General features: G+C 29.5%; 3 protein-coding genes across 4 annotated transcripts; all 3 read right to left on the bottom strand.

Moving 5' to 3' along the window:
* Nucleotides 1-2,016: 2,016 nt before the first annotated feature.
* Nucleotides 2,017-3,281, bottom strand: LOC110665194 (probable long-chain-alcohol O-fatty-acyltransferase 1). Its single transcript, XM_021825206.2, has one exon. The coding sequence runs from the start codon at nt 3,223-3,225 to the stop codon at nt 2,167-2,169; it is 1,059 nt and encodes a 352-aa protein (XP_021680898.2). The 5' UTR covers nt 3,226-3,281; the 3' UTR covers nt 2,017-2,166.
* Nucleotides 3,282-4,462: 1,181 nt separating this feature from the next.
* On the bottom strand, nt 4,463-12,125 carry LOC110665195 (fimbrin-1). 2 transcript variants are annotated; one of them, XM_058145327.1, is made up of 16 exons: nt 11,881-12,125; nt 11,482-11,530; nt 11,218-11,393; nt 10,946-11,116; nt 10,537-10,775; nt 10,263-10,434; nt 10,134-10,172; nt 9,882-9,950; nt 9,660-9,776; nt 9,014-9,225; nt 8,117-8,272; nt 7,639-7,838; nt 5,899-6,056; nt 5,703-5,799; nt 5,465-5,556; nt 4,463-5,114 (listed from the first exon to the last, which is right to left on the bottom strand). In XM_058145327.1, exons 3-16 carry the CDS (start codon nt 11,302-11,304, stop codon nt 4,848-4,850), a joined length of 2,076 nt encoding a protein of 691 aa, XP_058001310.1. In that variant the 5' UTR covers nt 11,305-11,393; nt 11,482-11,530; nt 11,881-12,125; the 3' UTR covers nt 4,463-4,847. The 2 variants fall into 2 exon arrangements, with proteins under 2 accessions (XP_058001310.1, XP_021680902.2); XM_021825210.2 differs by having other exon boundaries at nt 11,218-11,530; nt 11,881-12,064.
* A 2,695-nt stretch (nt 12,126-14,820) lies between these two features.
* Nucleotides 14,821-18,457, bottom strand: LOC110665196 (sodium/hydrogen exchanger 4). Its single transcript, XM_058146211.1, is given in 19 exon segments — nt 14,821-14,944; nt 14,947-15,103; nt 15,295-15,345; nt 15,348-15,364; nt 15,367-15,379; nt 15,488-15,534; nt 15,537-15,549; nt 15,655-15,793; nt 15,983-16,084; nt 16,160-16,260; nt 16,339-16,405; nt 16,521-16,567; nt 16,716-16,910; nt 16,990-17,036; nt 17,130-17,189; nt 17,286-17,383; nt 17,484-17,602; nt 17,749-17,924; nt 18,436-18,457. Coding segments are annotated over 19 exon segments (1,584 nt in total). The 3' UTR covers nt 14,821-14,831.
* Nucleotides 18,458-24,579: the final 6,122 nt, after the last annotated feature.

Genomic DNA, 24,579 nt, shown 5'->3' with positions numbered 1-24,579 from the left:
ATTCTGGAGGATGGTTTGATTTTTTTTTTTTTCTGCTGCTTCTTGAGCATCCATCAAGAAATTTTAATTTTTAATTTTTAATTTTTTTTTTCTCCTGATGCACGTTGCATGGCCACCTTTCTCTCTCTCTTTTATTATTATTATTATTATTATTATTATTATTATACACTATCAAAACCAATAAAATAATTTAATAACATTTATTTAAATTTCTTTATAATGTAACTAGTTTATAATTTAAGTATCACTACTAAATATTTAAATTATTTTATTTAACCAAAATAATCAATATATATATATATTAAAATGTTTTTGTTTAAATCTAAAAAATATATATTTAAAATTGAAACCTTAAAATAATTTTTACAAAATATGTTTAAGAATAACATTAGAAACGTATAAATGAATGGATTGTAAAAAATATAATTGAGTTAGATAATATTAAAATAATATTTGAATAAAGTATAGAAATATAAAATTTATATTTAAAAAAAATGGGTTATTACATGATTGGCTTTGGTTTAAAAATAACAATTAGTTCAAGGGTCATGTATTAATTAGGTCAATATTTTAACTTTAGTTTTAATATACATATATACAAGAAATTATCCAATTTCATATTTACTTTTAGTTTGTATGTTTGACATTAAATTTAAAGGGTCTAAATTATACTTTTAAATAAAAGTATAATTTTAAATATTATTAAAAAAATAATTTTAAAAAAATAAATTTATTATTTAATATTTTTATAATTAAAATTTATTAAATTTAATTTTAATTATTATTTAATTAATATATTTAAAAAAATAATTTTTTCAATAGTAATTTTAACGATGATATTAAAACGGCTCTATATTTCTCTCCATCACAGTAGCTCTTGTTTGTTGCGTTGATGTTGTGTTTGCAAATGGAGAAAGGTAAAGAGTAAGGAGTTTGGAGTATGGAGTTGTTTTTAAAGAAAAAACGTAAGAGGAGGCCGATTTTATTTTATCTTTTTATAAAGAGAGACAAATTAATGTTGGATGTAAAAAAAAAAAAAAATGCTTTAATCAATTTGTTCTGGATTAAGAGTGGCAAAATGGTACTTTCAACGTCTTAATTACATTGGTTAAGAATTGATTAATAATTACTCTTATGTAATGACATAAATACCCTTAAGTGTGCAGCGAGATAATATTTAAAAGCCCAAATTAAAATTTTAAACTTTATCTTAATTATAGAGTAACATTTAATTTCAGTAATTATTTTCAATATAATAACTTTATTAAATCCAATGCCTATTAATCTAAATTAAAATAAATTAATAATATCAAATTATTAGAATTAGGATTCTAATTAACTTTTATTAACAATAATATTTAAAATAAAATTATTAAGAATATAATTCATATATATTCAGAATAAATTTATTATTTCAATTTTAATATATATTAAATTTTACTTCCTACTTATATACACTAATTTAGATTAGAAAATAGTATATAACTTTTATACATAATTTAGAGATATAAAATAGTTAGTCATATTTTAATTACATATATAAAATCTTTTTGAAATATATGAATATTTGAATTATATTTTGACTCATTTTATATTTCCTTTTAATTTTAAAAAATTGCTAAAAAAAGAATGCAGTAATTTTGGATTGTTTTATTTTCTTCTTTAATTTAAAAATTAGTCAAAATTTTATTTAATTGAAATATAATATAAGCAAGTTTATATATTTATATAAAGTGAATTGATTTAATTGAGCTTTTTAAAAAGTTAAAGCGTTTATATGTTTTAGGAATTTAAATAATTTAGAAGATATATTAAATTCTTAATTAATCATATCGTACGCTTTTTAAGGCAGAATTAATCTGATGTGGCAGATCACGTGATGACCTTATAAACAGCACGGATTCACATGTTCAGCGGCACAGATGTATATATCCTTAACAGCTAATGCCCTCTCGAATTTCCATGAGTGGAAGTAACAAGATTCACATTTAATAGAAATTAGATTCCAGCTTCACATTTCAAGAAACCAATTTCATTAAGGTTATAATTGTAAATTCACCTATTTTGAAGCAATAAATAAAATTTCAATTATGCCCTCATTTGATTAGGATTTAATCCCTTTAGCATCGATCAAAAAGGTAAAGTCTAAGGGGGCAATAAGGACATTTAAAATACACTCAAGCAATAAACAAAAAAAGAGCTTAATTTATGCTTGATGAAATTTACCAGAATGGAGCACTCCCATATAACCTGCTCATCCACTCTATTTCTAATTAGCTGAGGGAAAAATAACCAAACGGCGGTGACACCTGCAAAAACGACAACCAAGGGCCCTGAAATTGCCCGGTGCAACGGCCAACTGTCCTTAACAGCCTTCTTTAACGCCACCTCTATAGCTACACAAATACCATGCAGGACGAAAAACCACGTGACTTCCCACGTGGGACTCACACGCGTTATATAAAAATAAATGACCTCGTGCATCCAACCCGACACGACAAACGTCGCTATGACAGCTGGCAACGACGACCATGCCGGCCCAAATAAGCGCTTTGAAAACTGGCGTGTAGGATAGTATACGGTGGGCCGAAGAATACTTGTGACCATGAGGTTCCATCTACGACCCCAAAAGTCTTGCAGAGATGTGGCAAGGTAAGGCTCGTTGAACTGTGGCTCGAGCTCGAACCCAAAAAGAGCTCGAGCGGGGGTCGCTGATATGGCTAGGACGAGTTCTAGCTGTAAGTACATGTGCAAGCAATAGATAGCTAAGATGAGATGGGGGTGAATGAATTGCCTGTAGTTATAGATATGAATTACAAGAACAAGAATGATGGTTTTAATCGCCAGAAGAAGTAATCTGGGCATGAAATGGATTGATGGGTTAGTGTTATTATTTGTTTCTTGTTTGAGTTTTATGGGAAGACAGGCTAAGGAGATGAAATGGAAAAGTTTGGGAGGTGGGGGTGATAAGGGACCTTGATCCAAGGAGAAGAGGAGGAGCTTGAAGTTGGCAAGCCAAACGAGAAAGAAAGCTGTAGGACCACAGAGATTGAAAGAGTTGAGGTTGAAGGGGAGAATGATGAAGATGTAGATGATAGGGAGGATGGAAAGGAGCCTCAAGATACCCTTAGGTAATCTTGCTGCTATATAGTAACAGTAGCATAAGCATGTAGTAGCTAAAACCCAGACCTTGAGGAAGTTCTTCAACTCGCCCTCCATCTCCATCTTTTAGCTGCTCTCTCTCTCTCTCTCTCTCTCTCTCTCTCATAATGTGTTCATCCCTAGTTATCAACGGTTCTATAAAATATTAATATCATTTGATCATGATTTGGTAGATTTAACTCATATTCAAACTTGTAAAATTTTGAATTTACCAAATCAACTAAGAAGAGATTATTCAATTATTTTTATAAAAAAATTAAAAATTTTATTAAATTAATAAAAAATAATGAAATTTCATAAAAAAAAGCATAAACTATTTTTTTTTAATTATTGTTATTAATTTAACATGATATTTTACTATATTAGTTAACAAGAGATATTATAATTAAAAAATATTTAATAAGTTAATTAGAAATATTTAATATGTTAAATAGTATAATTTTATCTAAAATTTGTAAGATGTAAAATGTAAAGTTTGGTATTTTTTAAATTTCTGAAAATAAGTACTTATCATTTAACGTGAGTTAGGTATTGGGTGAGAATTAATAAAATCACATAAATTAAAAGAAGTAGGAACCCACAAGTTGCAGAAAGTCAAAGGGTACGTAATATTAGGGGGCGTAGGGCTGAATGCACACTTGGATCTTTTATTATTAAATTTAAGGAATATGGTGCACTATTATTATACCCCTATCATTTGGGCCGTTTCACTTGGGGATCAGTGGCTCCACTTAATTACTTACAAGCCCTCCATTTTCCTACTTCATCTCAATAACACCACATCTATGTATCAGGTGAGTCTAACAGAAATCGTTTATAACTGAAACAATCAACCGATTGTTTCAAACTTTAAAAATTATCAAAGTAGTATCTTCAGGATGCAAAGAACCCATTTGGGAAAGCAAGTACCCTTCCTTCTGGTCACTTTCATAAACGCAGAAATTCAAAACCCACACAAATCCATGAACCCCATCTGTAGCAATTAATCTGGTAGGCTGCTACATCGCCAATTTGATTAGAGAACGCCTGGACAACCATAAGAGGATGATGATAAATGCTACTATTGTTTGATGAAATGAGGTACAAAAATTGAACAGCCTTATGTGTCCCAATTAAGAATGGAAATCTCCCTAGGCCCATAGGATATTTTGAGAACAAAACAGTGCTTCTGAAACAAGTCCCTAGTTCATCCTATCTCCTGTTTAGTTCATCATGGATTCAAAACATTTGACAGAATCAACTCATGCAAGTTTACAGCCCACACAGTAGTTCTTTCTGATAGAACATGGTCGTCGCTAGCTAGACTCACGTAACCATCCATATCAAATTAACTAGAAAAATGCCACATTTACAACTTTCACTTGCTCTATCTTAACCAACACTAGAGTCAGTTTCTATCTACTTTTATGATCAAACTAAATATTGCAAGAAAATGAGATTATGTCAAAAGAATATATCTAACAGTATAACCTACATAACGAATGAAGGATCGATGAACATGTTGAAATCGTGCTTCTTTTTCTTTCTCAACAAGCAATTTTACAAAGATCTATTCTTTCCCTCTTGTTTTCAAATTTGCTTTTGCATCAAAGCAGGATATAAGTAGACTTGGCTGCACATTGTATATTCACTTTCTTCTAATTCAACCCAAATATAATTTTGTAGAAAACCTTCCTCTTCATCATTCATTCTCCTCCAGGAGCTTCTTCACTCTCAATCTGTGAGGAGACAGTTGTATAAGAGGCAGCATCATCAATATTTAAATTTGAGACTTCACCCCCGAGGGAGGAGTTCTCGTCTTCACCACTAATAGAGCGTGCTGGAGATACATCAGGTGTAATGGCACATTTGCCATTAGCAGGCGGTGGAGATGACTCTCCCTCTTCCATTGCCTTTTGCAGGCTCCAGTACATTATGCTGGCTGCAAGAGTGAGAATCATCTTCTGATTTACCTGCCACCACATCACAACAGCAATAATCAAGTTACATTGTATAAATTTTCCACATTTAATGAAGCAATATCTAAAATGACTTGAACAACAGGACTGCTAATCAACAAATAGTTGTATAGTCATTTTTCTCTATCTCCAAAAGCAATTAGAAACTGTAGACTGGAAAGAAATTGCAAGTCTGCAAGTTTTGGTGAAAACTTGTTTCCGTTAATTTCTCGGGAAGTGCTACAATCTTCCCAATCACATTAGGCTTGCCAAAGTTACAAATTGGGCATGGAAAGTAGTTGTTTAAGAGCTCCCCAATGTATATTCCAACAAATTTAGCAATCTACCACAGATAAAATTCTTACCTCTATGATATCCTCAGGCAACAAGAAAATGGAACAGCCAAGTTTCCTTGCCACACTGATTATGTATGTAGCATTTAATCTCTTCTCATCATCTAGATATCAATGAAAGGAGAAAAAAATTGCCATCAGTATTTTCCACATATTCTAGGGCATTTTAGGAAAGAAAACAGCAAGATTAAAAATAAAAGAGCACTGTTCCAATCTGGACCAAAATAACGGCACTAACAAACTTGAATACCAGTTTCACCCTTGGTAACAAGGTTCCAATTGACCACCCTTGGCTCCACAGCACTAAGAAGCTCAAGGAAGAACATCCCTGTTGACAGACTCTTATCCTGAAAAAGTTCAGAACAAGCAATACCATGTAATATTTATGGTCCACGGGTTCGGGATATGATGGTTAACAAAAAGATAAAATGCCAAAATTTGCTAACCTTGAAGTTGTCGATTTGAGAAGTTCTGCCTGTACTTTTAACCTTGCAGTTTGTCCATTTTAGAATATCAGCATCAGTTATTTCCTTCCCTTGTGAGTGAGATCTCAAGTTTTTCAGGAGTTGAAGCATGTTATATCTCATCAACTGCCATAAGAAGGCTGAAACAGATCTTGTAAGTTTTATGCATATTTGGACCACTGCACACAGATATTTTAGTTGGAAAAAGGATTTTGCACAGAGCAAAAATTCACAATAGAAAAAACACAGGATATACTGGAATCACTTGGAGTAAATTTATGTCTAATAATGGTAAAGTGCTTTTTCTTTTCAGGTCTAATTCAAAGGCATTATAAGCCAGTAGAAAATAAAAATGGAAATTCTAGGTTATTGAGGTAATTTGGAACTGGAAGACATGAAAATTATGCTATCCATATTTCTGGTGCTTCTGATTCTATCTTACATTTTTAACAAGCATAAATGGGAAAAAGGACAGATGTCACTTTATGTGCAAAATACTATTCACACACAAAACAAAATTTGGATGTGCCAGAGCATAAAACAGATAAGGAAACTTCCCTTTGATTCATATTAGCAGAGAAGAACAAAAGCCAAGTCCCGAGATCATAAAGCATCATAAGTGAAACTTCAAAAGCAAAACTAACGATGTCCATCATCCTATGTATGCAGAATTCATTTTTCAAAATTCTAAAATGTACAAATAAGGTACATTAACTTGGGTAATCCTCCCCCTTAAGCTACCTTTTGGGGGTGAGTTAGATCTGATCTGTTTTCTTATATTATGGTATCAGAACCTCCCTAATTGGTGTTAGGCCCCCCAACAAGTGTTTCATGCCCCAGGTGTTAGCCCTGGGCGTGAGGGGTGTATGTTAAGTATCCTATATTGGTTAGGTATATAGGTAATATGTCCCTTATAAAAACTTAGGAAATCCTCCCCCCTTAGCTAGTTTTTGGGCATGAGTTAGGCCCACTCCATTGCATTATGATATTTACACAATGATATGAAACATCATGAAGTTCCATATCAAAACAGCTTCATATCATTTAATTTCATAACTTAAAATTCCCCACAAAAAAATTCCAAAATTTAGTGTCAATGTGAATTTTAGCCCCGCTTTTCAAAGTGTCAAGTAATACCCCGAACTCTGAAGCAGTAGTGTCATTTGTGGCCATCTTTTGTATTAAGCCTTATTTGGACATTTCATAGTCTAACACAGACACAGAATGGCATGCAGACATCTAATACAATAACAATACCAAAATAGATATGCCAATGCCACATTAGTATCTTACAAAAAATAGACATGTCAACATTTATCGCATTTGTAGTATTTAATTTTATTTTTTTTTACTAACCTGTATTTAAGAGTCATTGCCTAGTTGGACATATCAACATGCCACATTACATCCAAACATGATGGATGTTGCCCTAGGTGAAATTAATACAAGGGATAGGCTATAATCCTCAATAACAACCCAAAGTTTAAATAGGAAAGAATTGGCACAATTGAAAGGTTGGGCCAAAGTGACACAAGTGCTAACTTTTGGATTTTTTTTTGAAACATTTGGCCTAACATAAGTTACAAGGCTTCAAGTTCAAATAAGAACCGGCAAATTTATAAAGGCAAGATAACTCCAGCAAAACAAAAAAATAAAATAAAGGCAGATTTGCAGAAACTGTAATCAATACCTATATAACAAGGTTTATATTAAGGACATTACCAAGAATGAGCTTCTTGTTTCCTTGTACAATGTCGTTTCCACCTACATTAACAAGGGAAAATTTCAATTGACTCCCAATCTTTATCACTTGATTGCAGTTCTCTACTTTTCTGAATGGCATCTTGATTGGAGGCTTAGATGTCTGCTTCCAGTTAACTGATCCTGGAGAAATCTTGTCAAGCACTTCTAAAAGTAGCCATCTGCATGCATAATCATTTAATAGTCAAGTTTATGATTTCAATAGTTTCAATGTTAGTATTAAAAACTATGTCAATTCCTGGCTAGATTATGCATCTACGAAGGAGTAGTGTAGTAGCATAACCAACGAAAAAAAAAAAAAAAAAAAAAGAAACCATATGTAAAAAAGAACCATGTATGAAATGAAAGTAGAATTTATAATATTATTTTCCTATTGGTAACACAGGCTTCACAATAAAATTTGGTCAAATAAATTTCTTTGCTTAGAAAAAGAACATACCCATTTCTAACATCCTCAAATACATTGTTAACATATGTAGCAATCCCAAGACTGTTGATCCACAGTCGAAAGCATCTCTCTTCTCTAGATGTCTGGACATCGTCCTTCATCATCTCTGCAAACGAATACTTTTTACTGTCTGTAGAAAGGCCGCTCCTGCAAGAAGACATCATTCGCTATCAATTGCAAAATTAAATTATGATCAGAGAGTGAGGAACAGAATGATTTCCCTCTGAAGGGAGAAATTGAGAGGGGAAAAAGACAAAGGAAAGAAATTCAGCAGAATAGCTTGTTACCGAAGTTTGAAGAAGGAAAACAAGGCGGGTATAATCTAGTTGACGCAAGGAGATCAATTATAGAAACTAAAAATCAATTCATACTGAAACACCACCATTAAACCTTAAATAACAGAAATAAACTAGTTGTTTTAAACGATTATTAAAGAAATAAACATGCAAGATCAGTATGTCCACTTTCTAAAAAGTACTTTGCCATCACAAATTTGGCATATCTTGGACAGACAATAGAGCATTTTACAGCTACTGTTTTGTCAACCACATGACAAGAATTTTTGCAAAACCATTTCACTTACGAGACATTGATAACTTAAAAAAACAGTAAAGCTGCAATACACTTGAAATCTTACACTTATAAATGAAGGTACAAATAAAAATTGAAAGATTTGCAGATTTGACATTTTAAATGAACTGATTCTATCTGATATTTACAACAATGGTCTAAATGACATGCCAATAAGTTCTTTAAAGTGTAAAACTATGCAATTTTAATCTTACTGAAATCATGCAATGTTTACCTACCAAAGGGAAGAAATGAAAGAACTTGATCCAAAGTTGCAATACAATAAAAGGAAATGGAACATAATTGTTCATTTCTCACCTTTGATGAAATATTTGTGCAACAAATGCGAGATTCAGGTTTGGTGAACCTTCAACAATGTCTTCTGGTCTTAAATATCTTTTGCAGTCCATTCTCTCTGCATGGTCAAGTACCAGACTAGCCCTTTCCACAGAGTCCTTGGCATCCAATGTAGCCGGATTGCAGAATTCTGGGGCAAGAACATTAAGCAGGTAGGCATAAGCCTTTCCATCCTACACATGTATAGCCAAAAGACATCATTACAAGCATCATAATGTGCATTGGTTTTCTTTTTGTGCTTGCAAAGAAAATCAGTCAAGGAATTATCTAAAAAGCGAGCTGAGAAAGGGAGGACCACAAATTATAAGTTCTGAACTTCATATAGATAAACAAAGATGGATTGTGACTATGCTTATGCTCTGAAGAAAAATCCAATAATAATTAAACATCATTGAAGCGTAATTTCTGATCCCTTTCCAGATGAAAACCAAAATATTCCAATTGCCCACATACTTCCTAGAAGGTAGAATTCTAATCTAAGACTTCAGCCATTCCATATAACGCAGTCATGCCTTAAACTCAAGCCTCAAGAGAAACACTCATCTCATGATACAACTTACATTGTAAATTGTCATTGGTACTAGATACACCACTGAAGAAGCATTACCTTCAAATCAGATGAAAAATTTGTGACAGGTTTCTCATAGCCAGATTTCTTCAAATGGAAATTCATCCATTTTAACAAAATCTTTTCAGGGGCCAAGCCCATAAGCTCCTCAACATCCTGTAGGACACATTAATGATGAAGCAATTACCCATTTTATTCAAAGCACAACAAAAGTTAACAAAAAAATCATGAAAATTTAAAATTCCAAAAGCATTTCATTACATTGTTATCATCCACTAATTCCACAAGCTGAGGTGTCTTCTTAAGGCTAAGATCTGCTAGCAGTTGAATCTGATATTACCACAGCAAGTCAGTTGATGTAAAAGACAAAATTAAGTACAAGATAAGAAATAATCCAATTTCTTACTAGGCCAATCAGTAGTATTATTTTGAAAATACTACAATCTTCTAGAACATCATACTTGATTAAAAGGGAATTGAACTCTGTAAATAAATATCAGAAAAAATACATACCTTTATAATTTGAGAAATCAACCCAAGAACCAGATGAGGCTGCAAAACAAACGAGCAAACAGACAAATAAAAAGAAATCTCTTAGATCAGAAATAATGCACATGAGAATCTGAACTAGAAAAAACTTACTCTTCCTTCGACCAAGTCCTGAGTGCCAATGTTTACTACAGTGCAGCCTATAGCTTTAGCAGAGTTGAGGCAGAGAGTGTGATTTTCATTCCTCTCCCATGGGTTAAGAACCCGTTTTGTGTTGATAGCTCGTTCGTCTATTGTCCCCGGCACAGCAACATTGATAAGCTTGCTGAATCCAAACACAATATAAAATTACATGTCCTGCAATTATCAATTTTCATGAACACAACAAAATTAAAAAAAAAAAATGAGGTGAACCCTGCTTAAATACCATAGAAGTACTCCATCTCTCACAAGATTGAATAAATCACTTGAGGCTGGATCTAAGGGGAGAAACTGCTTTAGAAATGGGTCATCTGCGAGATAGCTGTTTATATGAACAACATAAGATGCTTTCTCTGATTCATTAATGGTGTGTAGAAGAGTGGTTGTCATGGCCTTGAGGAAAGATGAAGCATGCTTTGATTCCCCTGATTTTGCAGTAGCTCGACCTTGCAAATTTAGATATGCCTGCCCATTCCACAAAGCATGTCATCTCCCATTCTCACCTCTGGGCAGTCATTAGAATATAACTTTCCACGCTGATAACCCCAAAACAGTTAAAGTTGAAGCATTCCAATGTTGATGTCATGTTTTAGTGAGGCACTGAACAAAGAAGGAAACTGAAACAAATGACTCACCCTGAGGAAGCCTTCAAAATCAATCTCGCTGCTCATGTCAGAAAAGGACTCACTCAAGATCCCTCTAATCTCCTCCTCATTGAACATCGAATTAAACGCTTTTAATTTCACCGTCAAAGGAGGCAAATCTTCAACAGTTACTTCGCCATTTTGATTCTTCACTGATGTAAACTAGCACCCACCAAAAATATAAACGTAAATCAAGTAACATTCTCATTCTAAAATGAAAGAAAAATTATGCAAAAGTTCAATAATTCTCATTCTAAACTTACTTTTGATTTGAGGCTGCGAAGCTCAACCTGTGTGAACTGACTCTGAAGCCATTGATCAGAGACATGAACACCCACATAACTCGACATCTCCGCGAATTGCCAACGCGGAGAACACTAACTATTCTCAAAATTGATCTTCCAGGGTAGACAAAGTGGACAAAAATGTCTCAAGAGTCTTTGAAATTAGAGTTCAAAAACCAATCAAAGACTCAAATTTAGATCCTATTTACGTACAAACAACAATAACCCACAAATTAAATTATCCTTGTAGGTGACATAGCTTGCATGAATCACCAAAATCAATTCTCTATCCCTGAACATAAAACAAACATCACCAAACATCAATTCTCTATCCTTGGACATAAAATAAACATTTGAGAGTTCATTAAAAGAAAGCCCAGAATGTAAATAAACAAACCGAAAAAGTATGACGAAGTGATCCTTAATTATTGGTGCTTCATTAATAATATAGAAAATGAATCAAAACCCATGAACAAAATAGAGTAGACAAGAGAATCCAATAAAATAAACATAATATTCAATCGAAAAAGTAATAAACATGGAAATAATATATGGAAACCAAGTTTTCCTCATACAATGAAAAGAATGAGCTAAAACCCAATAAAGAAAACGTAAAATCAAACAGAACCCCGAATTGCATACCTATGTCCAAAAACAACAGATTCACGTTAAAACCTATAAGCCGCTTTCATGAACCATTTATACATAAGCATATACATATATTTATCCACGTACTAAACAGGGCAAGAAGAAGGACAAGGAAGCTGTTAGAGACAGAATGGATTGAAATTTCTTCGTGGGAGAGCAAAGCCAGATAGAGAAAGAGAATGGGAGAACGGTTTTTGCATCGAGAACAGCGAATGGCAGACTGGCCTTGACACTTGAAACCAATTGATTCTCGTTTTGGTACTCTCAAGTTGCACGGTAATTCCGTGTACTTGCTGTGTTAGAATGCCAGCTCATCAATTTGTGGACACGTACTTTTGATTTTCGACCTTTTCTGTAACTATCTTTGTTCCCTTCTGGGCTCACCGGTCATACGTTAGACAAAAATAGTCCGACAATCTTATCATTCCTAATTTTTAACGAAAATTAAAAAAAAATAATAACAAATTAAGAAATAAAATATTTTAAAAAAATATTTCTCGAGAAAATTTGTTAAAAAATTATTTAATTATTATAAAAATTTTATAACTAAAACATAAATTTTAACTTTATATTAAATTTTTAAAATTTATCATTAATATATTTAAAAAATAATATTCTTAATAGAAATTTTATTGACAATACTGTAAATATGTTTAATATTATTGTTAAAATTATGATTGAGAAAAATATTTTTATAAATATATTATTTAAAAATTATTAAAAATAATTTTAAAATTAAATTTATATAAATTTTAATTATAAAAATATTAAAATAATAAAATATTTTTTTAAGTATCTACATTACATGGTGTAAAAAAGCAGTTTTAGATTTCAGAAGTTAATAGGAAACAGTCACTAAATAAGGCTTTCATTATCTAAATTATTGAATAGAAAAGTGATTTTCTTATGATTAAAGAAGTGGTTGATTTGAAAAATAAATAAATAAGCAAATTAAATGATATGGGATATCATATAATTAATTAATTAATTAATTAAAATATAAGCTATAGATATCATATATCAACATCCCAACTTTCTGGTAAGATGTAGCAGGCCCCTTCTTTGTTAAGAAAAAAAGAAGCTAAAAGCATATTTTCCTACTTGAACTTTATTTTTTTTTTTTTATAAAGTCTAGCAATATTAAAATTATAATTAAATTAAAAAATAAGAAAATATTAAAATTTTTATAAAAAAATTTAAAAAATAAGAGCTAATGAAATCAATGATAGCAATAGAATTAAATTCTTTGAAAAAAAAATAGAATTAAATAAAAAAAAATGAAAGTTCAAAAATCAAAATGTGTTTTGCCAGAAAAAATAAAGAAACAAATAACATGGATCCCACTAATGATTTTTCTATTTTGGTGCTTTTGTGGCCCTAAAAAAATTAATCTGCTTTTTATTACTGGAACTTTTACTGAGTACCAGCCAGGGGCCAATCAATGATGGACACGTGTATTGCAGGTCAACAATGGATTGAATTACCTACTAATTATTAAAAATATTAAAAAAATAATATTTTCTTCCATTATAATACAAAAAATAAATCTCCCATAATTATAAAAAAAAAAAATATATATATATATATATATACACACACACACCTAATAATTTGTTTTCGTCACCTACTTCGTTGCACTCTTCAAATATATCATCTTTGTTTCATACAAAGGGTGGGGACAGGGATCCGAATCTAATCTTGGAGCGGCGGGTGGTGAGCCGTCACGGACGGTGGTTCTTTGGACATTTTAGCTTAAGAAGGCGCCATTTGTCTGCCAAATGTGGAAATCATACACTGCCTTCCTTTAGTTAAAATTATTTCTTCAACCAAAAAAAATAAAAAATTGAATCCATTCGATGGGTTTCTATTTGCTTTTCAATAACTGAACTTAACTTTCAGAATCTCACATCAAATAATTTTATTAAAAAATATATATCTTCTATATCTATGTATGAATGTGTTCATAATTAATTAAAAAAAAATTAAAATATTTCTGTTCTTGAAAAAAAAGGTTAAAAATATTTATGAATTCTGATTATTGGCTGGTACATCATTCAATTTCATATATTAAACAAAATAAACATTTAAATATAAAATATCATTATAAATTATAAATACACAAAAAACATGATAAGCAACATAAAAATTTTTTTCACTAAATATCACTATGTAGAATGTGCAACATATGTGATGTGCTTTAAAATTTCGAGATATTTTTATTTTATTTATAAAATTTATTTAAAAAAGACACTATATTTTAGATAAAAAAAACTAATTTTAAATTTGACTGACAAAGAAACAACACTTTAGGCATTTGCTCTTCAACCAATTCCCAGACTCCACAAGAAATTTGGAATTGTTAATCCAGAGTTTGCAAATTTTTACATTGCATTGTAAAAATTATAATTTCTAGTTATTATTTGCATTTCATGTCTCATCTTCCTACTTTCAAAGCAGTTTAATAAATAAACAATCAGAGACTGAAAAAAAAAAGCATATTAAATAAGACTTGATGCTGTCTCCCATATAGTGACATATCGGAGACCTGGAAACATCAGGCAATTTGTATCACCTTTTAAATATAACTATGACCGATAACTAATTGATATGATATTCATCAGCTCTAATTTGTATCACTTTATTTTCAGAATTGTCTTTCATCAGCTGATTGTTGATTTTATTTTATTTTTTATGTAGACTATATTATTCTTTTTCATGTATCTCCAAAATCAATAAACTTGTTTAGCAACTGCAACTCGTATTACAGGAGGCGCATACTCCTTACTGACAATTACAAGTTTGATACTGGGTACCAAGCCTGCATTCTGCAAATTGCAAACTAACCTGTTTTAGCTGAGAAATAATGCATCTCCACTACTAGCATCCTGCATAACTCGTCAAAAATATAAATCGGTCTGCATCAACATATGGTCATTAGCATATACCTAGCATTCTGAGTGACTGCTCAGAGGACCCCCAAATACTGGTCTCATGTAGGCATTATCAAACTTCCTCCAGTAGTAATGTATGGTATAGACAGGGCTTTCTATTAGCATTCTGATGCACGTTGTAGGTTGGTTGCGGCTGACTCTTCGAGTGAGAGCAAATGTAGGCGCGCATCATCTTTGGGTATCTTTATTTCCTGATGATTGTTTTGGTTATTTGCATTTTGTGGAATCATATAAGCTATTAATGTTTCTGTCAGAAAACCAAACACCTGTAATGAAAACCATGCTATTAGTTAAACTTCAAGGATAATGAACTACCAGTGTCAAATGCAATTTAAGAGTGATTTCAAAGAAAACAATTGCTTTTGATCGTCCAGTTCTTTGCAAACAGATTGCTCAGTTAGACTTACAAATTTTCTGACAAAGATTATAGAAGGAAACATTTTAGATTTTCACATACCATTGTGGTGAACAGGACGACAATGATGGTGTTGGTTATCATTGCAGCATATAGATTGGATTCCATGTAAACCAGAATATGTGAACTTCCTCAAGCCAAGAGAGACAAAATAGGGAAAACTATTACTCAGTGATCTTACAATAGAATTTCATTCTTTAAACAATGTAACAATTCCTATAAAACAAAAGCACACCTGTTTATAAGCCAAAGCAATTGAGTCTGCCCCTCTCATTAGGCCAGCCACCAAATAATTATCTAAAAATACAGCAAGCTCCAAGTTCATCAACTGTTAATGGCGGGAAGTTCCTTACACTTTATAAGAAAAATAAAGGTTATTGTAGAACTTGCAAAAGTACTAACTTGGAGTCCGAACATAATCAGTGATATTCTTCCTCTGTTCGTGCAATTGGAAAAAGCCGAGAGTGGAAACACAAATGCAGCTCTTCCCAGCAATATTAGCAACATTAGTGTGCTGTTGATGCTCATTGAAGTTCCAAAACTGAAAATCAGACAGCACAAAATTCTAACACAGCAGACTCAAATGCCTCTCTATCTACTTTCTTTTCAGATAGCAAATTAAATTATGTGTAGATTAATTGCCACAAATATACTGGTTTGAACTTTCAAGATGTTTGAATGCTCAATTTCTAAGTAAGACTAAGCTAAATAATAGATAGGAAAGCAGTACCTTAACTTACTTGTCTTCCATTTCTCATTATCAAGTGTATCCATGCCCACATAGAGAAATATGAAGGTCTCTGCAACATATGACATCATTGCAAATACATGCCTGAAGAAAGGTACATTATCGAAGTCCGAATACTCTGAGTGCAAAAATGAAATCATTATCATCCGACGTACATACCTGGTTGTGATTCTTGAGCTTTCAGTCACATTATGCCATGCATAATGAGACATGAGAATCCCACAAAAGAAAACAGTGAGAATCCCGCTTAACTCTAGCAGCTACATAAGGAACAGTAGTTTAGATTCGTTATACAAAAATTAATTAACTTAGTATATGAATGTTTAGGCAGATGATACTTCTGCTAACATGTAAGAAAGATACGCCATTAAAACCATCTGGGAAATTTCTCGAATGCTCGAATGTCTGCATTTTATAGTTCAGGATTAGTTCAGGTCTCTGCATTTTATAGTTGGCCTCCACAATTTGGAAAGAAAATTAGAGAAAATACTCTTCTGGCGCATAATGAAAAGGTATTTACCTTCCAAAGTACGAGGTTTTAAGTATATATGCTATCACAAGCCCAGTCTGATAGCAAAAGCAAAAAATTAAGCGACAATCATCTAAACACGATAAGAAATAGCGAAAACATATGACAAGAATTAGAATCCCTCATGTAAGAACGCATTAATGTCATCATAAAGCTGCTTTGAGACATTCAGATATCCAAACTCACAGTGATTCCCAGAGCAGTGCTTGTCAAGAACAAGTAAAAGAAATCTCCAATAATGCGGAGGGTTTTCATCGAATTAAGCCTTGTAGCATCCATCTTTTGTATTGCATTGAAGAGAACAACTGATGTTGCATCATTTACCACTCCTTCCCTAAAGACCAAGCTGTATAGCAAAGGAGTCTCATCTTGACGAAGAACCTGCATTCCACATTAAAAAAGATGGACATGACAAAAGACAGAACATTTTGAAAAGACAACATTTTCAAACTCAACCGACCTGCATTGTACACACTGTATCGTTTGATGAAAATATTGCTCCCACAGCTGAAGTGATGAGGTTTCAAACATTAGATTTGCAATAAAGAAACTTGTAAAGGGAACACAGAGATAATATGATTACTAACAGCAGGATCTCACCAAGATGGTCCCGTGCTGTCAGACCAAGAAATCCTGATCTTGGAAACAACCACCTGCTGCCTACGCCAATATTAGAAACACGTAGGAACTCAGAAAGCAATTAACAGAATGAATCATCGGCTTGAAAAGCAACAAGTTCCAATAGATTCAACTTACCAGCTACAATAATGAAGGCTGAAATGAAAACACCAACCACCCCACACAGCATAATGGTTATAAAGTTCTGGAAGAACTGCTTTTTCTTGACCTGAAATCTGACGCAAGTGAACCAGACAAATTACACACTGAACTACTGAAGTAACACTTTCAAGAGGATGAAGGATTGATGTGGAAATTGAAAACTTGTCCTTATACCCTGCATTGAATATTATAGGTGGAAGGAGATATATAAAGAAGAGATCTTCATTGAATCTCAATGTGTGGGAAGTCTTGCCATTGCTCAGAACCAAGAAAAACATTCCAGAGATGCATCCCTGATAAAAGAAAAACAAAAGGGCCCTAAATGATTACGCACATAAGATCAATAGATGATCTTACATAAATCTCAACAGAAAAAGTTGCAAAAGAAAAAGAAAGAATTAATTTTATTCGTGAGAGGAAGAGTTGATGAAAAATATACAATGTTGATGGTGGTGATGGACTCGTTAACCCATTGGTTTTCCTCGAACAAGCGACCGATGATCAAACAGATACACAAAACAGCCACGAAGAGTGTCGAAGGCACCACGTGGGCATGCTGCTGCGTTAAGTTTCTTATAAATTCTGCTATTCTTTTTCTACTTAAACATGCATCTCCTCATCTCATTCCCTCTATTCATGTCCCAACCTGTTGATGTTGCTTACGGGAGATGGTGTTGGCGGGTCAGATTGACACGTGGGTATTGATGCATCTTGTCCTGACACGTGACGACCTCATTACCAACCATACTAGGCCTGAGTGGAGATTGCTTGGGTATGGGAGCCTCGTTTCTCAACTTGATCCGGTGAGCCCATGGCTCGAAAAGAAATATCATACAAAATTTTATTATACTTGAGTAAAAAATTAAACAATGATTACAAGTTTTACCTGAAAATCAAATTTAAATATAAAATTATAATTAATAATTCCATATTTTATTTATTATATATTGAATTTCGTTACTATTTTGTTTAATAATATTTTTTAAAAATAAATTTAAATTTTTTTAAAAGTACAGTAAATATTACTATTATATAAATATTTATTTATTTTTTTAGAAGGAACATATCTCAAATTTACCAAGCAATAGTTATTGCTTAAATCTCATGCAATTAATAGTCTGCCTACGTGTTGCGATCCCATTGGCCATCACTAAAAGGAAACATTTACTGCGTTGTATATGAATCCTCAATTTGATTTTCGGTTCAAACTGAAAAAAAATCAAATTGAGGATTCATATACAACGCAGTAAATGTTTCCTTTCAATTTGATTGATTTTTCTTAATTTTCTGCTCTGCATTGAATGAACGTGGCTTTTAGAGATGAAATCACATGCATGAGCAATGAGTTGATAGCAACCCACAACCTAACTTTAAAAAAAAAAAAAAAAAACCTATAACCAACTATTGAAAATTAACTAAAGCCCTCTGCTTTGGAATAACAATGGAGGTGGGATTGTTTCCCTCGTTGTCATTTTATAGGAATTTTGAGGTCAAAACAGGAACTTTCCCACAAGAAAAAGAGGTATATATATATTTTTTAAATTATAATATTTAAATATATAAAAATAAATTATTTTTTTAAATAATAAAATAATAATTTAGTTAAATTAAATTAAAGTAGTTTTTAAAAAAAAAATTATAAGAAAATTGGAAAATAAAATTTCGTGTTCACGTATATCAATTTTCTAAATAAAAACTTAGAAAATTAGTTTTTTAGTTTTCTCAAATTTAATTAAAATTTAAAAAATAACTTTAAATTGTTTTCTGTTTTCCTTTTATAATAAATATTATGTTTCCCGACTGTTTTTTAAATGAAAATTCATGTGTTTTTTATAATCAAAATTATGTTATAATTTTTTTTTAATTTATAAAATTGAATATTATTGAGAAAAATATTTATTTATGATGATAAAAAAATCATATTATTATAAAATAAATGAATAATACATATTAAGAGATTTTTAAAATAAAATAAAAATTTAAATATATTTCACAATGAACTTTTTTAATTATAAAGGATATGATTTTTTTTTTATTTTTTAAATTAAAAAAATCATTTTCTATTATTTATTGATGAACTCATTTTTTATATTTTCCCTTCTTTTGCATAGAAAATGAAAACCATAGTTTTATTAGAAAACTGTTTTTTCACATGTAAGTAATTTATGGTCCATTTGTTTTGTGAATTTTTCATATTTTATGACATTTGGGATACTGAGAAAATGATCAGTCAAATATATTTTCATTTTTAAAAAGAAAATTAATCAATTTTTAAATAAAATGGCTTCATATTTTTAAAATAGATAGTCAATTTTTAAAATTTGATAATATTATTAAAATATAAAAATACATATTAAAATATATTATTAGCTTAATATTATTTGATAATAAAAAATATTTTTAAAAAATAATTTTCATAAACAAAACGTTTATAGGAATTTTTTTAATAGTTTGAATTATATATGAAGAATCAAATTATATTTTCTTATGTTTTTATTTTTTTTTTAATACTAAAAAAGAATTAAAACAATTGGCAGTTTTAATTTAAAGAGTTAGAAATTATGACCCTCAATACACGGCATCGTGCGTACCCTATCATCTATGGCTCTGTCTACGTTGTCTCTATTTTTATTGTCCTCCTGCGCGTGTGGGCCCTACTATTATTATTATTATTAAAAAAACATTTATTACCGTATTAAAATTATTAAATATCTAACTTTTAATTTTTATAATGTAAACGCCTGATACTAAAAAGATTTAAACAGAATCTTTTATATTGAAATTATTTTAAAAATATTTTAAAAAAGATATATATCTTTTATTAATTAATTGATAAATGTATAAAAAATTTCTTAAATTAAAAAACCTGAGTTTTATAAAAAAATAATTATGTTGTGAAATAAAATAAATATTAAACAGATTATTAAAAAAAAAAGAGAGATTAAACGACAATAAATAAATGGACAAGGTAGAAAATCAAATTTATTTATTTAATTATTTTTTTTAATCAAATTAAGAGATTGTAGAACAAAATGGTAAATGATTGACATGGTGCAGGTACTAACAAAGGACAGTCTCTCTCTCTCTCTCTCTGGCCTGTGTTTCTGTAATTCACAACTCACCACATGTGCAATTTTTATACTGACCGAACCTTCCCGCCAACTTACATCACATGTGCGACAAAAGTCTACTGTGAACTCTCTCACTTCTCTTTTGTTAATATATAAAAATTGATTTCTCCATTTTTTACTAAACATATTTAATTAATAATATTGATTAGGTAGGAAAAGTACACAACATTAATTATTTCTGATTAACAAGAGTTTCCGCGTTAAATTAAATACTATAAATTATTTTTATTTAATTACATCAAGTCCTTTTCTTTTATTTTTATTTAAGTAATTAATATATGGCACTTGTATTAATATAATTATAATTAATATATGGCAATTGTAATTAAGTAAAATGCTTTTCACTGCTTAATTTTCATAATAATATAATAATAATAATAATAATAATAATAATATAATTAACATTGTAATGTATGCATACAAAAAGAAGAAAAAGGGCACTTATAGTTTATTATTATTATTTTACATGAAAGAGTAAGAAATCTATGGGTTTATTTTTGAATGTGGGTGCAGTGAGCAATTATGTCAGCCATTATGATGTGTGATGGTTTTCATTGCTGAAATACATGTCCACACTCATTGATTTTGTTTCCCACTCAAATTTTTTTTTCTCCCCCCTCACTTCTACGCTCAATCAAATCATTCATTCTATGTATATAAAAAAAAGAAAAAATCCTTCAGACTAATTTTCAATAATTAATTTATAGAGTAAATCAACACACATAAATATTTAAAATATAAAATTTATGAATAAATATATTTATAAATGATTTAATATTAAAATATAATAAATTTTAATACTATATAAAAAAATAATTAAGTGATTATCAAAAATGCCAATAAGGCGAGTCTACTAACAAAAACAAAAAAATTTTGTTTAGGCATTGACTCGTAGAATGTAAACCAATGCTGCCAAACGTAAACGCCCTCTGGAAAATTAGTGGGTGCCCACATTGCGCGTTTGGCTTACATCAGTGACAAAAGCCAATAACATAATGCCATGTCAGCAAATGCCAGATTGTCCATGCTTAAAATTGCAGTCTTTGTCTAGCTGTATCCAATCAGCACATTCTGGGTGCAACACCACAGCTAGTGGCTGCCGGCTCCAGCCACGAAAGGGAAATGAAGCGGCCAATTTGGGTCATCGACTGGTTCTTAGGTCGGGGTCGTGCAGACCACAACAGGCTTTACTCAGCTATCAATCGCTTTTATTTGTATTTTCTAAAGAAACCGTGAGAAGACCCAGTCCAAGTCTATCTAGCCCATCGTTTTGCTCGTCTCATATTTTCTACTTTCGATGTGATCTTAACGTCACTTTAAGATCCAATAAAAAAAAATGTTTAATCTGAGATATATTCAGAATAACATAAATTTATTATTTTTCATTTTATTTTTATAACCAGAATTATTGAAAATATGATCAGTTTAATAATGAAAATTTTGAAAAAAAAATTCAAATTTAATATATATATTAACTTATTCTGTTTATATAAAAAGAGTGCATATTTCCATAAATCAATATATTAAAACCGCAATCAAAATATGAAAGAGACTAAAATTAATTTAAATATTAATCATTTATAAATAAAGTGAAAAAATGATAATCTCATTTAAATTTGTTACCATATTTACCTTTTTTTTTCATACTTATTGGTCAATTTTAAAAGAAAGTAAATTTTTTTTATAAATTTTAATTAAATTAAAAAAATTTTACATTTTTAATCTTGATAAATTAATAATTCTATAAATAAATTATAATTTTTTTATTTAAATTACCAGTATCAACTATTATTAAATAACTTATTTTTATCATATACAAATTGCATCTCACAAATTTAATTAATATACGATCAAATCAAAATTTAAAGTTCTACATATTGAACGTATATTAATTAAAATCATTACTATTTTTTGTTATTTAAATCGGAGCTATCAAAAATGTTAGATGTCAAATTTACTTATTTTATTATTTAAAAATTAACTTTAATGATTTATTAAATATTTTTATCAATATTTATTTTAGTTTTAAATTTCTTTAAGTTTCATTTTTATTTGTTTTAATTTTAATATTTATTCTATTATGAATTTATGAGCAATATATAAAAAATTATATAGTATATAAAGGATCATATTTTTCCATGATACCATCACAAATTTATTAAAGTGGCAATTTATTTAAAAGATATAATTTATTTGTGACACATAGAATTATAATATGTTTAGCACTTTTTTGATAATTATGAGTAATAATTATAAGAAATTATTATATCATGCAAATGATTGTAAATTCTTCATTAATATTTACATTTTTTAATAAAAATATAATGATATGTGAATTAAATATATTTAGTTAATTTAACATATGATTAATTATGGATTTAAAATAAAAACTATTTTATTCATTTTATTATTTTAGTTGCATTTATTCGATAAAAGCATATAAATCTTAATTTTTTTTAGAGAAATAATAATAAATATGATGATAATCAATTAACTTAACTTATAGCTTTAATACTATTAATAATTATTAACGGACATTCCATATAATATAGTATATATTATATATTTTTTTTATTATCATTATTCTTTTCATGTTATTATTATTTTTAGAAAATATTAATGAAAATAATATTTAAATATTTTTTAATATATTAAGATGATATAAATTTATTTAATATTTTAAAAATAATGAAGATGATCATATAATTTAACTAATTTCAAATTATTTAATATTTTTAATATATAGTTCTATTTTAATAGTAATTTTATTTTTTAATATTAACAATTTTTTATTTTATGACGTTAATGAAATTTTCATTAAAAAAATTGTGAGATGAAAATTTAGTATACATAAAAATTATTAAAAATAAAATGTGCAGTAAATAACAATAAAATTTAAAATATTATTTTATTTTAATATATTAAAATTAAAAATTAATTACATTCTATTTATATATTAAAATCATTAAAAGCTACATGCATACAACCCCTAGTTTTAATATATGTGAGAACTATTTAACGTGAATCATTATTAGTCACACTTTAATTTTTGTCACACACAATTTAATTATTTTTTTAGTTGAAAGAGTTTTTAGATTATTTTAATAATTTTTTTTATTTAATAGATGCTAATAATTATAGTGATAATTAATGCATTATCTAATGAAAAATAATTTATAAAACTAATAAATTAAAAGGCTTGTTTTTTTTTTTTTTTTTTTTTAGATATGGTCTGTTTAATAATGAAATATGTGAAGGAAATTATAATCTAGAAGGAAAAAAAGAAAAGGAAAGCCCTGAGCTTGAGTTGCATTCCTTAACTTGTGAGCAATAAATAAATATTCAATGTGATTAAATTTTAATATAATAAATTGGAATAATATATAATTAAATTTATGAAGGGTATTAAGTTTATATTTTATGGGTTAGATATTTGCACTAAATAATTAATTAAATATAAAAAATATATATTTTAATGATATTTATAAATTTTTATATTATAATTTAAATAAATATACTTTAAATATTTTATAAAATTATTAAAATTTTAAAATATAAATTATTAATTAAAAATATTTTTTTATAGAAATTATTAATTAAAGTGTTTGTTTTAAATTAAACGACTTTAAATATTTTTAGATAATAATAATAAGTTTAAGTAGTTGATGGAAAATTTTAATTAAATTTAGGGTAAATTTAAATATTAATAATACTAATTAAATTTAAATTCAAATGGAATATTTCGTGCAATAATCATATCTGTATGTATAAAATATAAATTTAATAATTAAAGAAATATTATTTACTTCTCCAACTATTAAAAGGCAAATGAAATTTCTTATTTAAAATGTCAACAAAACCCAAATTATAATAGAACCGACTGACTGCAAACAAGAAGAAAAAGACGCATCTCCGCGAAATCCTCAAGCAACATAAACAATTAAAAAAGTAAAAAGAAAAATCGCCAGCACGCCGGAGCCGATCGACAGCGAGCCTCAGTCATAAGCCGGCTCTCACTATCATAAACGAAACGCGTAGCCTTGACTGTACACCACATAACAATTTTTTAATCCACAATATTATTCTATAATTAAAAAAGAAAAGGAAAATTACCAATTTTTATATATATAAATCCAGAA

Source organism: Hevea brasiliensis, chromosome 4 (genome assembly GCF_030052815.1).
Source record: "Hevea brasiliensis isolate MT/VB/25A 57/8 chromosome 4, ASM3005281v1, whole genome shotgun sequence".
Classification (NCBI taxonomy): Eukaryota; Viridiplantae; Streptophyta; class Magnoliopsida; order Malpighiales; family Euphorbiaceae; genus Hevea; species Hevea brasiliensis.
The sequence above is the reverse complement of the archived record's forward strand: the minus strand, read 5'-3'. Positions and strand labels throughout refer to the sequence as shown.